This window comes from Elgaria multicarinata, chromosome 1, assembly GCF_023053635.1.
Source record: "Elgaria multicarinata webbii isolate HBS135686 ecotype San Diego chromosome 1, rElgMul1.1.pri, whole genome shotgun sequence".
Taxonomy (NCBI): Eukaryota; Metazoa; Chordata; class Lepidosauria; order Squamata; family Anguidae; genus Elgaria; species Elgaria multicarinata.
The window spans coordinates 25,554,278-25,573,305 of record NC_086171.1 but is presented as its reverse complement, the minus strand read 5'-3'; the positions used below and the strand labels follow the sequence as shown (position 1 = coordinate 25,573,305).

The 19,028-nt window shown below is 41.3% G+C and overlaps 1 protein-coding gene across 1 annotated transcript; it reads right to left on the bottom strand.

Moving 5' to 3' along the window:
- Nucleotides 1–3,419: 3,419 nt before the first annotated feature.
- On the bottom strand, nt 3,420–17,671 carry LOC134413428 (uncharacterized). Its single transcript, XM_063147604.1, has 6 exons — nt 17,608–17,671; nt 16,000–16,153; nt 14,955–15,115; nt 12,987–13,190; nt 11,488–11,669; nt 3,420–8,987 (listed from the first exon to the last, which is right to left on the bottom strand). Exons 1-6 carry the CDS (start codon nt 17,669–17,671, stop codon nt 3,420–3,422), a joined length of 6,333 nt encoding a protein of 2,110 aa, XP_063003674.1.
- Nucleotides 17,672–19,028: the final 1,357 nt, after the last annotated feature.

Below are 19,028 nucleotides of genomic sequence, written 5' to 3'. Positions count from 1 at the left end.
ATGGGCCGGTCCCAGGAAGCACGTGGGGAGCCACAGATTGTGGGATCCCACCAATGGACGGCACGGTTGACAGCTCCCCAAGCGCTTCCCAGGACAGATTATTTCCCCTGTCTGTAGTGCCCCACTGGGCACGAGTGGCAGGGGTTTCTGCCACCCTTGCCTCGCGACTCTGCAAGCAGGAGAAATAACCCATGGAGCCTGACAGTTGACACAATAATCAACAGCTGTGCAGATAAACAAATCAGCACAGCGTTGGTTATTGAAATAACCAACTGTGGGGTAGGTTTTGCACCACAATAGTCAACGGTGGACTATTTAGATTACCATGGACTATTTCATCAACCACTGAATATTGTGTCGTCCGAACCCAGTCAGAGAGAGAGAGAGAGAAGAGAAATATCTCTATTCATTTTCTCCATATTATTCATGGTTTTATAAATTATTCTCAGCATCCATCCCAAACTAAAAGTATAATGATTTGGGGGAGGAAGCTGTAATGGTTAAACTATTACAACAGTGATATTTTTTAAAGTTCACTTCCTCCCACAAACTGTTCCCCATGTCATAATGCATACCTCTTTTGAAACAAGGGAGAATCCCAAGAACAATTTTTGTTCCGATTGTGGAGGGCAATTGCAGAAAAATATTTCTAGATCTGTCTTTCTATTATCTATATCAATCTATAGATCTACAGATCGATTGATCTATCATCTACTATCTATCTAACTACAGATCTATCTATAGATATAGGTATTATCAGAGGGAGAGAAAAACTTTTTTTAAATTTTTCATTTATTTATTTACTTATTACTTGTATATACAGACTTTCTTCCAAAACAGCTGATGATTTAAAATCATTGTTTACAATTTAAAAGATAATTTAAAAGATACAAAAGGAAAAAAAGAACAGGAGAGGGAGCAAAAGATCAAGTACCAACACCTTCATACTGTTATATTATAATATCACATAATAATCATCTTGAAAAGTCACTGCAGTAGACAGTTCCGGGAGAGGCGAAGCCAAATGGAAGTTGTCTCAATGTTCCTCTAGTATAAATCATTTTCATGCCATCAAAAGCAGCGGATGGATTTATGATGAAAAACTATTATACAGTTGAGTAAAGAGCACTCTCTATTATGTACAGGAACCCTGGTTTTAAAAATAATTTGTTTAATCCCAATCATTTCCTAAGAACTACATTGCATGCAGCCCACTCCTATGTAAAGTAAATAAGTTTCATTATGTTTAAGTAATGTAAGTTTACATTGGATTGAAGTCAGTGTACATTGTACTGAAGGCTTAAATATAATGCAGATTGGATCAAGATGGGGATACCTAGGGAGGTTGTGGGCTCTCCCACACTAGAGGCATTCAAGAGGCAGCTGGACAACCATCTGTCAGGGATGCTTTAGGGTGGATTCCTGCACTGAGCAGGGGGTTGGACTCGATGGCCTTGTAGGCCCCTTCCAACTCTGCTATTCTATGATTCTATGATTCTATGATAATCTAACCTGACAATTAGTTTCCTTTCAAACAAGTAAAGCAACTCTTTTTACACAATCTTTGGTTATGCTAATTTTAACACCTTATGAGCGTCATCAGATGAGTGTTTTTTAGCACGCTCATTACTTGGCACTTACAGATTTTCGTGGGTCCCTCCCACACCACCGTCTGCCTCCTGCATGCCTCCCGCTGGTTTCCCGCTCCTTCTGCCATATTTTACATAGTTAAATAGTCCAAACAAAATGGGACTCTTCTGCGTTATAACGAAATTGGTCGCCATTTCCTACCATGTGCAGAGAAGTCTCGGTATAAAACGCCCACTAGAGGGTGCTGTTCCACTACACTGAATGGGCCACGTGGTTGCAGCTTGTTTCCCCTTCCTCTCCTGTGTGATTCTTCTCATCCCCATAGCGGAAGAGCAGCAGGAAGCAAGAGCGACGGGAAGGAAACGCGATTCCACCCCGGGTCTGATGATCCCTTATGTTAATTTATTTTTTGCAATATTGGTTTGTTATATTATTACATCCAAAAATGAACATATTCAATAAAGTATTTTCATATATGGAATATATAATACTATTCTGTATTGATAATAGTACTAAATACATCTATACAAATCAACCTCATGAATTAGGTAGTTTTTTCAAGCAATAGAAAGCATTTCAGTTACATTTTACGTTGGACAAAGACTCAAACCAAATACTAAATCCATTTACTTTGAAGTAAAAACTCAATGATTCAAGCAGAACATCTTCCAAGAAATGTGCTCAGGATCACATCAGAGATAAGGAGGAAGGACGGCTAGTCACCCAGTTGAGGATGATTAGTATTAACTGAAAATGTATTCCAGGGGTATTTTGCATTACTACAGACTTGAATAGCTATACAAGATTATCAGGTCTCGCAAGGTGAAATCTTAACGTTTGGCTCTATAAGACTTGTCATTACAAAATTACATATTGGTGAAGGGAAATGGCAAAGTTAAGATATAGAATAAACATAAGTTCCTTGCTATCCCCCAAAGCTGTCCTGGCCATCTATACCCTTGGAACACACACACCCCTTTTCTTTCATTTTCCTGGCAAACTTCAGTAGAAGCAGCAGCAGCAGCATCCGGGGAGAGGTAACGATAAGACATTTTTCTCTCTCCTCCCCCCTTCTCCATTGCTTTGACATGATGGACAATCAGATGCTGGGGCTCAGAGCCTGAAAGGCCTTGGAAAATGTTCTCTTCCTGTAGGCTGCTGCAATTCAAATTAGAGAATTGCCTCTCCCATGTTCAAAGCTTACTCTCCCATACTAGCACTGATATTGATTTGGATACTGTCCACTGTATCAGGGTAATGGAGAAAGAGGGAAGGATGAGAAAAATCTCTGTCTTCTCTGATCATAGAATAGTAGAGTTGGAAGGGGCCTATAAGGCCATTGCAGGAATCCTGGTACTATTGATTCCACTGTTGCTCCCAGGTAAGAGAATGAGGCCACAGCTAGACCTAAGGTTTATCCTGGGATCATCCAGGGTTCGCCCCTGCCTGAGCACTGGATCCCCTGTGTGTCACCTAGATGAACAGGTTTGACCCCTGGACGATCCAGGGATAAACCTTAGGTCTAGCTATGGCCTGAGAGGGAAATGGGTTTTTGGGGGGTGGGGGTGGAGAGCTTCAACACGCAGGAGGGAAGCCAGGAATTCTCTAGCTCGACTTTTGATCTTAACTGGAAAAGCATTCAGGGTCTTTAGAAGCTCAACCTTAATTTCAGATAGACATTTATGGACCCATGAAGTTTGTATGTGAGCCTAGTTCAGCTGAACTTTGCTGGCATCAAAGGTTCCAAATATTTAACATAAAAGCTTAATTATATGCATGTAGCTATCATTTAGAGTTCTAGAACCCGTACAGGTATTACCACATGAGAGCTACAAATACGTACTCCATTTTTCTCCTCCAGTATTCTGTTTCTCCTTATATTCTCCTTCAGGCATTTTCTCTTCAGATGACTCTTCTAAGAATGACACTAATTGAAGAACTGTGGTTTCAGGATCAAGTAATTTCACAACTGGTATATCTACCCCTTTTTCCTGAAAAATGTGATTCTGTAGAGTCATAGCTAACATAGAATCTATCCCAACAGACAAAAGTGAGGCATCCATTGAAATGTCACCTGGGTCTGAACCACTGAGTTGGCTCACCAATGACATAATATAATCTTCAGATTTTTCTGTAATGAACTCGTTGGATGAAGTTTGTTCTGCAAGTTCAGCATTACTACTAAGTACATCACTAACAACTGAATATATGCGAGTTCTGAATGCGAGATTTCGAGAAACGTACCTAATCAAAGATTTAAAGTTCAGTTTTACCACCGCTTGCTGAGGATTGTTTAAAATTAAGCTTGTTTTAAGATACTCATAAATTTCATTCACCTGCATAATCGATATGCCTTTTGATTCCAAAAGATTTTGAATGTCATTTTGATTTTGCAGTATTCCAAGATTCAAGGCACCCCAGTTGATGGATTGACCTGGCAATCCGCAGTTTCTCCTGTAATGGCAGAAGTGGTCCAGGAAGGAATTGGCAGCAGCATAGTTTGCTTGCATTGCATTTCCAATGAAGGAAGAAACTGATGAATAACACACAAAATAGTCCAGATCCTTCCCTTGAGTAGCATGATGAAGATTGATGGCTCCAGCAACCTTTGGACTTAAAACTTCTTCAAATGAAGCAAGAGTCAGAGCTCCAATGCTTCCATCGTGTAAGACCACAGCACTGTGGAATACACCTTTGATTGGGAATTTTGGAAAGATGATGCTGATTGAATTGATAGCTCTCTCAACTTCAGACCTAAAGATTACGTTGCACTGCAGACTAAATATTCTGCTCCGTTCATATTGTTTCTGCAAATCACTTATTTCTTTTTGCTTTTCAGCACTGAGGCTTCTCCGGGAAAGAATCACAACATAGCCTCCTCCATTTTGAGCAATAAACTTCACGGTTTCAAAGCCAAGCCCTGTGAGTCCACCTGTGACTATGTAAACAGCATTCTGCTTAAACAGTTTCCTCTTGGTTTCAAACACTGGTATGTCAGGAACACAGCTGCTATTTGCATCACTTTTCAACAAAGCAAATGGGATAGATTTACAGGTAAAATGGGATGATAACGCACCTTTTACTGTCCACTGAAAAAGGGAACAAGGTAAATTCTTAAATTGCTTGAGTTGCATAGATTTCATCCAGCTGGTGAAAGGTTTGTGGGATTGTTTCAGAGATGCTTTCTGAAAAATCGTTGCAAGACTGACAACATGAATTTGAAAGTTTTCATGGCCATTTCTCATGACAGACCTTAGGTGTTCAGAATGGTGATTGCCAAGTATTACCACTACATGCTGGAGATGTGAAAGACGAGCTAAAACATCTTCGGGTAATCTTTCCAGCGGAGGCAGGAAAACAAGGACACTGCACTGACCTATACATTGCTCCAGGCTGCTGTCAAGAATTGTACATTTAGTTTTCCAGCCTCCTTCATGAGCTGAGTGCATAAGTACTTTGCAGAAAACTGATTCTGGTTCAGTAGAAATAATGCCTAAGAAATAATTCTGTTTCATTTTTGGTAAAGTCTGATGCAAAATTTCCCATGCTATCCTGAAAAAGGATACGTATGGTACATTTCCAAAGCATGGAAATTTCTGGGTGTTAAGACACATTGCCTCTGGGACTTTGAGTCGTGAAGCTGCAACAACTGGATAACATGAAACTATATGATCTCCCACACTGAACTTATTCACTTTACGACCTGTTGCAACGACTGTCCCACTGAAATCCAGAGCCAAGAGTTTGTATTTATCGACTGTCTGTGAATTCCAATATAACGTGCTTCCAAAGTTCCAGCTGGAAACACTAACAGGAAAATAGTCTTCAGAATGGAGAGTTATTTTTTCAGTTTGCACTTCCACACTATAATTATCAAGAGGAATATCAGTGTCATCATCCAGCTCAGCAAACACATCTCCTACTTCATAAGGCTCAGAAGTGTAAAGAGTAAACAGCTCAGAGTTCTGAGAGATCTGAGAGGGTAAATTGGAGTATATATTTTCAGTCTGGGTACGCTTGATTTCAGAAGTATAAATATTCCCCTGATTAATCCAGACTTCAGGATACTGTTGAGCTTCATACGCTACTAAAACATCTGCTAAGGCTAAGACGTCCATGGTACTTGTTGAGCTGATATCAATCATCTGAAATGTGATGTCAGTCACTTCAAGCATGCAGGTCCGTCCCATGCCATACAAAGCAAAGCCAGGGTTAATGTGGTCCACGTTCTTGTCTGTTGTCCTGTAAGTGATTATCCTGATAGAAGAACGGCTGTTCTTCTCTCTCAGAGCAATAATAACTTGTCGAAGGGCTTCGCAGCACTTTGATAAACTTGCAACAACAGCATCTGGGTTTTCATCATTCAGTTTTTGGATTCCCCACATAAACAAAACATCACTGTAGCCCTGCACCTCTTCTTTAACTTTGTTCCATGCAGCTGATTCTGGTTTGTTGGAATCCAATAATTTTTCCCATTCTTCATACATTAATAGCCTAGAATTTTTATGTAAGTGTTTTTTGAGCTGCTGAGATACTCCAATTTTGTCAGCAAACACTGCAACGCTGGGTGGTTCTCCTGAGTTTTGGATTATCTGGGAACGGTTAGTCTCCTTCCATTTATTTTCAAATAATAAATCATTTTCTCTCCTGGCAGTTTCATTCATGAAAGTTATCCGAACATGTTTTAACTCAACCAAAACAAAGCCATGTTTATCTGTGAAGCATCCACAAAACTCTAAATAGTTCTCAGTAGACTTGCTTGTTTTCAAATATATCATCATTTCCTCTTCCAAAGGTCGAACAATTACAAGGCTGCTTATTCCAGAAGGAAAGCCTATCGTATTTTTGAAAAAAGTTTTTGTGATCATTACCACTGTCATTTGAAGAAAACAATCTAAGAGAACTGGATGGATAACATACTCATGCATTTCTTCTGTGGTCTGCTTTTTCACCTTCATTATGGTAATTGCTTCCTTCAGTTCTTCACAATAAAATACATCACTTAGCTGCTTGAATTGTGTACCATATTGGAATCCAATGGAAGTCAATGTTTCATATATCTCATCTGTGCTTATGAAAGATTTACATCGTAGAAAGACGTCTTTATAGGAAATGCTCTTTTCTTCAAGGGAGCTTTCTGGGTTCCCTGTGACTTGTCCTGATGCATAAACTGCCCCTGATGGGGACAGTATTTTGAAATCTCTCGCTTCTTTTTGTGATTCCACTTTTACCTTCAGATCGTGAGAACTTTTACTTAAAACACAAGGGGATGAAAACTTGATGTTCATCTGCCCCAAACTTAAGGGCACTTTTGTTCTTGAGGATGTCATCAGAGCTGCCAAAGCAAGTTGAACAAAAAAGGCACCAGGAACTAGAGCGACACCATTGTGCTTGTGCTCGTACAGATATGCGGTTGCTGCCTGAGATATGGAATACTTGAATTCTGCATTGACGTTGCTAACATTGTGAACGACAGGATGGTTTAAATTTGCAGCTTCCTGAGTTTGCCATTGGAGGACATCCATATAGGGGGTGTGCTTCTTACGATCAAACCAATATCTGGGATAGCTTGCTGGGGCTCCCTGATATCCCTCGTAGACATGTTGCCAAATCAGATTGAAACCCAGTTCAAAAAGGCCTTTCATAAGTGTAAGTAGCGTCTCATATTCTTTGTTAATTTGCAAAGAAGAAAATACTTTAGCCTGTGTCCCTAATGTTTCGGTTATGTACCTCTGCAATGCTCTTTGGGGCCCAATTTCTACAAACACAGCATTCTCCTTGCCTTTCACTGAAGTCATTATGGCCTCTGCAAAAGAAACAGGGTCCCGTACCTGCCTGGCCCAGTAGGTGCCTGTAACAAAATCATCATCTGAGGCAGTTTTCCCGGTCAGTGTTGAAAACACCTCCATTTCAGGCTTCTGTTTCTCTAACAAGGATAGATTTTCTGTTATCTCTTGCAGGATTGGCTCCATCATGTGGCTGTGGTATGCAGCTGGGACATTTAAAAGATGAAGAAATATCTTTGTTTTGCTGAAGTGTTCAGCTAAATGCTTCTGAACAGCATTGATGGAATCTGCATCTCCTGACAATGTAGAAGACTGAGGACTGTTAAAGGCTGCTACACAGACTTTTCCTGAATATGCTCCCAGGGCTGCTGACACTTCTTGAACAGGGATGTTCCCAACCACCAGCATTCTTCCACCAGTGACCTTAGCTTGGAGCCTGCTCCTGTGATAGATGACTTTGACTGCATCTTCCAGGGAGAGGAAGCCAGCACAATGGGCAGCAGCCACCTCACCAACTGAATGGCCAACAGTGGCAATTGGCTTAATTCCCCAATACTGCAGAAGTGAAAACAAAGCCACCTGCAGTGTGAAGAGTAAGGGTTGGGCGATGTCAGGCCTCGACAAATCCTCATGGTCAGTTTCACTTAATTCTAAAATGCTACTGAAGAAATGTTTTTGAAATAATTGGTCTACTTCTTTACATTTGTCTCTAAAGACTGGCTCATTTTTCAGCAAGGTCCCAAATATCCCTTTCAAATTCAGGCCATTTCCAGAAAACACATAAATTAATTGTGGAGGCTTCTTCAATGGAACTGTTTCCATTTCAGCTGCAGAAAGAAGCTGTTGCTCTAAGTTCTGAAGAGAGGATGCCACAAAGGCTTTTCTGTGTTTGTAGTTTATGTGGCTTCTTCTACAGGCAGATGTGTAGGCCAGATTTGGGAGCGTTGCTGAGTCACTTGTGTTGACATGCCTAGCTGTGTCTTCTATTGTCAGTTTGAGAGAATTACCTGAGGCTGCAGAGGTGACAAACAATTCAACAGGCCTTTTAACCGGGGAAAGAAGCTGGGTGTGTTTAAACTGTCTGACAACTACGTGGGCATTGGTTCCCCCAAATCCAAAACAATTGATACCAGCTACTCTGCCAAATTCACTAGACTCATCCCACTTTTCCACCATTGTTGGGATGGAGAGGTTTAGCTTCTCTGTATTTATGCTGCTGTTGCTCTCTGAAAAGTGCAAGGATGGAACAATCTTTCCATGGTGCATCATGAGAAGAACTTTGATTATTCCTGCTGCCCCAGCTGCTGATTCTGTATGTCCAATGTTCCCTTTAACCGAGCCAATCTTGAGAGGGGGCAGGTTAGGAGACCTCTTTTTACTGATGACATTGGCGAGACCTTCTGCCTCAATGGGATCTCCTACAGGGGTTCCTGTGCCATGTGCTTCGACATACTGTACAGTGGATGGATCAACATGAACTGGATAAATGCTGAGCAGTAAGTTCTCCTGTTGCTGCTGAGATGGTCTGGTGATTGGAGTGACAAATCTTCCATTCTGGTTGACTGCACTGATGCTGATGATACCCCATATTTTGTTGAAATCTTCTTGTGCCTGTTTTTGGAAGGGAAAATAAGATGGGATTAATGAAGGGTTTGATAAAACAGCAACCACAAAATTAAGATTACAAAATTACAAAAAATAGTTATGATCTTGTATAGTAACATTACTAGATTTTTTTTAGCTATACAGCTATATGATTCGGATAGTCTTCTGCTATTTATTTTACTTTGATATAGCCCCCCCCCCCTTTCAAAGATTTACATCAGTGGTACAAAAAGTGTAGCACGTGGGACACAGGTGACCTGCCCAGAATTCCCTGTCCATAAAACCAGGAAAAAAGGAATTAAGTTCTAGGAACAGGCTCTATGGTTGTTGCCATGGAAGCCTCATTCCTAGAGCATCTCCTGGTCATCCTAGGAAGCAGTGCTCAACCTGAGATAACTGTGGAGGAACTACCTTGTATCCTATGCTTTACTGCACTAAGGCCAGTGAAGCTGAAATGCATGCAGGATCTTCTCCACTATGCAGGAACTTCTCCACCTATGCACTTTAGGTATTTCACTCCCAGTCGAGAATCTCTTAGTTACCTCTCTAACTAGCTTCCATCACCAAATAAAATGCTTTTTATTTAGGAAAGATTTTCCTATAATCTGAATGTTACCATGTGCCGTTGGGGCTTTTACTGGAAGGTTGAACCTACTGCTATTTTTTAGCTTCGTCTTGACGTTAGAAAGTGTTAGGTTGCATATGTTTTACTGTACTTATTAATTAGGTTATGATGGTAATGTTGTATACCACATTGAGTAATTTCTAAGTACAATGGTGGCTATTTAATGCATTTAATTAATACCTGTGTTTCTCGCAAGGGCTAACAAAATGAAATTTTAGAAATGTACTTTTGTTCATTTTGACTATCTTTTTTCATGTAATAAATATCAGATTCTATTCTGCGAGACAATAATGGTTCATTACTAAGGCCTTAGCTAGACCTACCTGTTAGCCCGTGATAGAGGAGGGAAGATCTCGCGTTGTGTTTATTGCGAGATCCCTCCTCTGTTTACACACAACGCGCGACAACCTCAGAAAAAGTGGTGTTGCGCTCGCCTTTTTTTTATTAACGGGCCAGCAGCGCATGAACGCTTGTGCGCAAAAGGCAAGTAATTTTTTTAATTTAAATTATTTTCCCCACTCCCCCCACCCTCCCCCCAATGGGCGCAGTGCTCCTGAGGAGCGCTGTGCCCCGTGCGCAGCTCCCAGCTCCTCGCGAGGAATCGTGCAGAGCCGGGTCAACCTGCGGCACCTGGCCACATGTTCCGTGGTCTCGGGCTCAGCCCAAGACCGCAGAAAAACTGGGGCTAAAGGAGAGGGCGAGATCCTGGGGCTAGGGAGGGATCATCCCTCCCTGATCCTGGGATACCCTGTGCATCATGTGGACGCATAGGGACGATCCCAGGGATCATTCTGGGATTTCGCCCTGTCTAGCTATGGCCTCAGAAAAGGTCAGCCATTTCCCCTTCACCCAGCAGCATATTTGTCATGATTGCAAATACTATGTTGAATGTGGCTGCACAAATAAAATTGGCATCTTTTGGCTAAGGAAGCATGCTTGGAAATTGTATTTAATGGGAAAGGATTTGAGATCTCTAACAAAAGAATCCAAGCACTTTCAGGGAGATGCCATGACAGTTCAAAAGTATTTTCCAACATCTCTATATGTGGAGTGTAGCTTTGGAACCCAGGGCCCAATACTGTTGCTGCTGCTGTTTAGAAAACACGGGATCAAGCTGAACGACTCTATTTAATTTATGCGTTATACATAATATCTGTCCTTACTTTCGTTCCAGAATGAGACTTTAACGTTGCCATGGCAGCCATTACTAAACACTCTCTTGCTCTGTATTCTCACACATATCCTGCACTGGGATCCATCCCCTAACTACGCCCACTCTCTTAATCTGAACTGAAGCCACCTCTGACACATGCACAAAAAAACATGGTGACATCAGAGCAAAGTAAAAACTCGCGGTAAAATTACACATCGAAAATGCGCAGCTTTGTGGGGAGTAATACGATGTGGCTGCGAATTGGTGGCTGTATCATATAAGCAATGGAGTGCAACTGCGCAGCAGCTTCAGAGTATATACAGTCTATAGACAAGCCCTGATAGGAAGAGGGCCTTTTCACTGGTGGCCCCTCAATTAGGGAATGCTCTCCCCAATGAGGCTCGCCTGGCACCAACGTTGTTATCTTTTCGGTGCCAGGTCAAAACTTCTCTTTTCTCCCAGGCGTTTAATAGCATATGCTGAGTTTTTTAACTGACCCCAGAATCGTTGTTTTGAATGTATATTGTCTGTTTTTGTTTGTATTTTATGCTTTTTATGGTTTTAAATTTTGTATATTTGTTTTTAATGTTCACTGTTTTTAACCTTTGTAAACTACCTAAAGAGCTTTGGCTATGGGGTGGTATATAAATGTAATAAATAAATAAATAAATAAATTTGACCTGACATTTTGATCATTTATTATTGTGGGTCTTTAACTATCACAGTACCTTCTTCAGTGGTTTCAGTAAAAGAACGCCACAGCCCTCTCCTCTTCCGTAGCCATCTGCGTTTTTAGAAAACGGTTTGCTCATCCCGTCAGGAGAGATCATTTTTGCTTTGCATAGAGACACAAAAGTGCGAGGATCTAGGATACAGCTCACTCCACCACATACTGCTGCTTCACAGTCACCTGTAATAAAATAAAATAATTTTCAAGTTTCATTCATTCAGTATATATACACACACACACTTTATATTATATATATATAACCATTCCTTCTTTCAGTGAAGTTTGAGAGTGATGTGTGAGTGGGTTGTGTCATTTTGGTTACACAAAGATCACCACCAAATATAAGTAATCAGTAGATTTTGGGAAATCCCAAGATTTGAAGTACAATTAAATCGTAAAGGAGAGCAACCGAATGAGAACTCTAGGCATGGAATGCTAATGCTGTACAGCGGGGAGGGGGGAATAAAATAGAAAACCAGGAGCAGGGGCAGGGAAGGAACTGAATATCTCAGAAACCATGGCTGGCTGGATCACTGAACAAGAACATTCCAGACTGCAATATTTTGTTGCAGGATCCGTGTGTTTTTAGGCTTCATCCCACATACCTGTTTCCCTCGAATTATCCCCTACAGTGTAAAGCTGTTGTTGTTAGCTAAATCACACCCTGGGCGGCAGCGCTCCTAAGATCCTTTGCATACCAGGAAAAGGGTTTAAGGGGGGAAATGTAAAAAATCATAAAAAAATCAACGGATGACCCAATCTGATTCAAATTTGGTATGCTTAAAGCTCTCCTTAATATCTATTACTGTGCCAATTTTGATGTCTTTATCTTTAAAATTTACGCAGATGTAAGCATTTGTTTAATTTGAAGCTTAAAAGTATCAAATCCTGCTCCTGCGCCCCCAGTGGCCGCTCGGAAAACAACAAATGATTCGCTCCAAAACTAGTATCAAAATAGGTCGTGTCTTTTGCCTTTGAAGCACAATTAAAGCAGGATGCATGGGAGTGCTTCACAGTCAAAGCAGATTATAAACTGGAAAACTTCAGAGACTTTTGCATGCAATTCACAGTGATTGCACAGGTGTGATGAAGCTATAAATGTATAATTATGTAAGTCTTTGTGATCAAAACAAAATGTTCTCAAGCTCTAAAAACATAATAAATGTAATTTATACGCAATGCACACATAAGAAACTTTCAGTCAGTTGGAAGTAGTACAAAAAATGGCAAGTAAGTCCCATTAAATTCAATAGGTCTTACTTTTGAGCAGAAATGCATAGGATTGCACTCTATTTATTTGGATTGTCAGTTTCAATACTGTAAACCATCTCGGGAGTCCTTTTGAGGACAGATTGGTGGTATATAAAAGATGTTATACATAAGCAAGCAAACAAACATCACTTGTATTTCTTGCTGACATTAAAAAATAACTTCTATTAAAATTTTGCCCATAAATGTCAAATTACAACAGACTTCATTACTTCAGAAATCTCATACCTTGTTTGATTGCATGTAAGGCATAATGCAGTGCATAAAAAAAGGAGGAGCAGGCAGTATCAAGGGCAAGGGATGGTCCAGTCAGATTAAAAGTGTATGAAATCCGGTTAGCGGCTATGCTCACCGCTGCCCCAGTACCATCATAATGGTTCACTTCTGTTATTGATTTGCTGTTTACGACCTCATAGTCACGATTCATCAGACCTGTAAATAGACCTTCACATTAACATGAGATGGCAAGGCCCCGTGCTTGCAGATGGTTATGCCTCTTTGTTTCCAAGACAAAACGGGCATACAGTGTGTGTGTGTGTGTGTGTGTGTGCGTGCGTGAGAGAGAGAGAGAGAGGTTTAACCCTTTCTCCTTCTATTTTCTCATTAAAATTACCCCTACCCTGAAGCTGCTATATATGGCCCAGTTTAAAAAAAAAATCAGGGAAAATAGCTGGGAGAGGGACAATTTACAGTGGAAAAATGGCATATAGGACAAGGGTCAGCCTTTTCTTCTCCTATGTCCTGGTTCCTCTTGCTTTAGGAAAAAATTAGGCCTAATCTACACAAAGCAGGATATTGCACTATAATAGGGAGGCCATATGAAAAGGAGGACAGGGATCCTGTATCTTTAGCAGTTGTAAAGGGGAATTTTAGCAGAGGTCATTTGTATGCATACAGCACCTGGTGAAATTCCCTCTTCATTGCAACAGTGAAAGCTGCAGGAGCCCTGTCCTCTTTTGTATCTGTTCAAGAGGGCAGGGCTCCTGCAGCTTTAACTGTTGTGATGAAGAAGGAATTTCACCAGGTGTTGCATGTATACAAATGACAGCGGCTGAAATCCCCTTTCTATGCAACTGTTAAAGATAGAGGAGCCCTGTCCTCCTTTCCTTATGGTCACCCTACACTATAAAAGTGGTATGAAAGCAGTATATAAGAGGCAGGATCCATACTACTGCTTTATAGCAGTACTGAAGTGCACTGACAACTGTTGGGATCCATTGACACATACCATATACCATTTTCATTGTGCTATATCCTGCTTGGTGTGGCTTTTATATACCACTATCACAGTGCAATATCCCGCTTGGTGTAGATTAGGCCAAAGAGACATGGATCATTTGTTTGCAAAGACTCTGGGTGATGTAGTGCAAGAAATCCAGAGGGCACCCATTTGGGGAAGTCTGCTTTAAGTCATTACTGGTTTAATCCTAAATTAGGGGGACACAAAAGAACCGCCTCCATTTAATCATCAGCCTCCATTGGATCTTCCTCAAAGGGACAGATTTTAGGGGGTTGCTCGGGCTTTCAGGGAGGTGATTGGACCCAGTCATGCACTATGCTATTATCACGAACATGATTGGAACCAAGTTCAGAATTGCGTTTTGTGGGCACCAGCTATTTCCTGATTCTGTTCGAAATCAGCTTGGTTTGTTGAACCCAATTCTGACTGAGCTCAATTCTGAATTGAGCCAAGGGGAATTTTGTCCATCACTATTTCAGACTGGGGGGTGCCCACATGACACCACATTGAAAGGGGATCAGCTCAAAAGCTCGCAGCACCGCTATGCATGGCTAAATCAATAAAGCTAGACGGGGCAGGAGGGAGCGTGGGCTGTCTGTCCAGGAAACCCGCAGCGCTGGCGAACATTGTTATCAAACCCACCCCTTGCTCTGCTGCATTTACCCAACAACAACAACAATGCCTCTATCTGAACTCCCTCTCTACCGTCTTCAATAGCCAATTGGACCTTTTTTGCTATGCCCACTGGACAACCCAGAGCAAAAGTAAAAGTCACAGTAAATCAAAAGTTTGAAAATGCGCAATTTCAGGGGAGAAATCCTGATGTGACTGCAAGTTGGCGGCTGCGTCATTTAAATAACATAGTGCCACTGTGCAGCCAGTACAGGGTTAACAGAGAATATAGACACCCCCTAGGTGTATAATTCAATAATTTAATTTAATGGGCCTTAACTCACCCACAAAAACCCCAGTTTTAGTGCCACTAATATCCTCTGTGGGTATCCCTGCATCTTCCAGAGCTTTGTAGGTGCACTCCAGCAGTAGTTTGTGCTGAGGGTCCATACGTTCCACTTCCAGATCATGGATGCCAAACAACTTGTTGTCAAATGCGTTGACTCTGAAAAGAAGAGTTTGAAATAAGTCTACACATGGGGAATACAAATGACCAGGGATAAAATGACCAAGCTGTAACACTTCCAACCATGACTCTTCACTATTCACCTCTCCTGCACATAGGACGGGACAAAACCATGCGGAGAGAAATCCTAAAGGTTAGCTCACAAGTGCACCTAGTTCTCTGTTCCACAAGCTTGTTTTGCTCTTGTCTTTAAACACTCTGCGGAGAACTGAGGTTGTAGGGAGGGGCCATTGCTCAGTGTGATAGAGCGCATGCTTTGCATGAAGACGGTCCCAGGTTTGACTCCCAGCTTCTCCAGGTAGGGCAAGGAAAAAATCCTGCCTGAAACCCTGGAGAGCCACTGCCAGTCAGTGGGCCTGTTCAGATGACACACTAAGCCAGGGTTAGGCCACTAACCCTTTTGCAGCAAAGAGTTAGTGAGCGAGTAAACCATACTCATGTAGTCATAACGTTTAGCTCAAAGTGTTTAACCACCATGGCTTTGCGTATCGTCTGAACAGGGTCATTACTGACAATAATGGCCTAGATGGACCAATGGTCTGACTCAGTTTCCTATATTCCTTTTGCATGTATGAGAACTGCTGCGCAGAACTAAGGTCCCACCTTTGCAATCACAGGAGCTGTTGCACTGGGGGTTTACTCCTGAGCAGATGTACTTAGAATTGAGCTGTCTTTTATACACTTGTTGGGAAAATGTCCAAACGAGTGAGAATTACATCTGGCCCTGCTTTCTCAGTCCTTGGCCATGCCCCCATGACTACTGGAATGCAACACCCAAGACCCTTTCCAAATTTGAATTTGACCCTTGGGGTGAAAAGAATTTGAGTAACATGATTTTTAGAATATGAATACACAGTCCTTACTCGGCAAGAAGAGCAGCACGTTTTGTGTATATTTTTCCTGGTTTGTTAGTATCTGGATCATACCATTCCTCGACATTAAATCTTCCTGGAGGTATGTCTACAGTACAGTTTCTGCCTTCTGTCAGCACTTGCCAGAAATTGTCAGTTCCTTCTCCTGTAGTGAGATTTAAAACATGTATATTTGCTCCAATATCAATACTTTTTTGGGAGATGGGAGATCTTATTTGGTACATGTTAATTTCCTTTTTAAAAGTTGACACTTAGCTATATTAAACGAGTATTACTACAATGATTATATCCATACACTGTGACATTTGTTTCCAGTGATCAGCCATTCTCTGGCCTTCCTTCTTCTCACATCAGTCCGTTGGTTTCTGTCCACCACTCTGCCGCTAAGATCATCTTCCTGGCTCGCCGCTCTGACCATGTTACTCCACTTCTGAAATCTCTTCATTGGCTTCCAATTCACTTCAGAATCCAATATAAACTTCTCCTGTTAACCTTCAAAGCTTTTCACGGTCTAGCTCCTTCCTATCTCTCCTCTCTCATCTCACACTATTGCCCCGCTCGTCCTCTTCGCTCCTCTGATGCCATGTTTCTCGCCTGCCCAAGGGTCTCTACTTCCCTTGCTCGGCTTCGTCCATTTTCCTCTGCTGCCCCTTACGCCTGGAACGCTCTTCCAGAACATCTGAGATCCACAAGTTCAATCGCAGCTTTTAAAGCTCAGCTAAAAACTTTTCTTTTTCCTAAAGCTTTTAAAACTTGATGTTGTTTGGACTTTACACTGTTAGTTTTACCCTACCCTGTGCCTGTTTACCCTACCCAGTGCCTGTTTACATTCTCTTCCCCTCCTTATTGCTTTACTATGATTTATTAGATTGTAAGCCTATTTATTAGATTGTAAGCCAGGGTCTTGCGATTTACTGTTTTACTCTGTACAGCACCATGTACATTGATGGTGCTATATAAATAAATAAATAAATAAATAAATAAATAAATAATAATAATAATAATAATAATAATAATAATAATAATAACAGTTCTTCTACATACCCAACATTAAATTGTAAATCCAAGTCTATAAGTACTACACTCTGTTTAATCTACCAGTGGTTTGCTCTCATCAGTAACTCTTTTTAGCAGCAGGCCACATTGAATTCATCCCAATCAGGCTCAGAACTGGTCTTGGAGAACCTTTTTAAAAAACTCAGATAATGACTCCCTGGGGATGTCATTAGGTGAACTAAAGGGTATGGCTTTCCCCCTCCCAAACTTGGCCAGTGAGCCTCCAAACCCCCTTCCTCCCACCTCTGTTTTTGTGGGCTCAGCACCAAGATAATACATGTCCGAATCAATACTTCTATGAAGCATCTTCAATTCCTGAACCATTGTGAATCTGCCTAACTGTTTTTCCCAAGTGAACAGCATGCAGTTGATTTAGCAGAGTGCATCACAGCTTAGAGAGTGTTTCTAACCTGCAGGCGCTTTCCTGCTTAAAGTTTTAAATACCATCTTTTCATTTAATTAAAATTCCTATTTAACTCTAGACCTTGATCTTTCTGCTGAACCTCAGATTTTAATTTTAATGTATCAGTTATGGAAACATACCTCCAGGAAAATTGCAAGCTATCCCTACAATGGCAATTTCATCTTCAGGCTCCATTTCTTCCATGTATTTGGTAGCTGCAAAATAATATATTTTATTTCTAACAATATATTGGATCTTAGGTGAATAAATTCAAATAGATGCTGAATAATACACACATTGATTGTTGTGCAAAATATTTGATCAAGGAAGGCTGCAGTCCCATGTACACTTATAGTACCATGAAAGAACAGAGCAGGTCTTGTTTCTGAAGAAACATGGATAAGATCAGACCAGCTTAGGATGCAAAAGCACAAAATAATTATTTTATGTTCACTGAAACATAGGCAAACTGACCTTAATTCCATCCTATGACCCTGTTCAGACAACACGCTAAGCCACAGTGGCTAAGCATTTTGTGCTAAACATTATGGCTTAGTGCGTCGTGTGAACCATTCCTAACCATGGTGGCTACATAACCACGGTTTAAACACACTCACTAACCATTTGCTGCAAAAGGGTTAGCAGCCTAACCATGGCTTAGCATGTTGCCTGAACAGGCCCGTAGTGTTCTTAGAGGCAATGAGCTACATGAACAGTTTTCTTTATAATTTTACTTTGTATATTTTAGTTTATGCTTACAGGCTATGATCCAACAGTATGCATGTACAGCTATAGAACCCTCTTATGAATGCAGAAATTGTAACAATCAACAGGTAGGAAAGAGAGAGTAAATATAGCCCTCATTACGTTCCCTCTTGAACACCTGATCAACACTGTTGCTCTTTCTTTCTTTCTTTCTTTCTTTCTTTTTGGACTCTATTTGGGCGGACCAGGAAGCTGGATGAGGAAAGGAATCCCATGTGCAAGAACAGCTAGGGAGGTGCCTGCAGAAGCCTGCTTCTGTATCAATATCCAGTGGGGTATGCACATGCATTATATTATGCTTTCCTTCCTTTCTGTCCAACTTGGCTTTTTGACACCCTCTGGCAAGTCGACACAGATCACTGTTTTCAACAAAACTCCTTATTGCAGTCGATCATGTTACACAGATCAGCTTTCCAGAGTTTGGTGGCTAAGCTTACAGCATTTGCAATCCTCAATATAGCAAACAGTTTATGAAAAAGCTATTGGCAAGCTGCTTTGCTCACGAGACAATCCTAAGGCTAGAATTCATACAGAGTCATAGGGCATGGCTAGAGTGGGCGATATCCCAGAGACTGTCCCGGGATCATCCCTGTATGTCCACATGATGCACAGGGGATCCAGGGGGCAGGGATCATCCCTCCCTTTCCCTGGGATAACGGGCACCACTTTTATCTCAACTTTTCCCACGGTCTTGGGATGATCCTGAGACCGTGATTGGTGTGGGCTACCATCCCGGTTTCATCCCGGCTCCTCATGAGTAACTGCAAGGAGCCAGGAGCTGAGCATGAAGCACAGA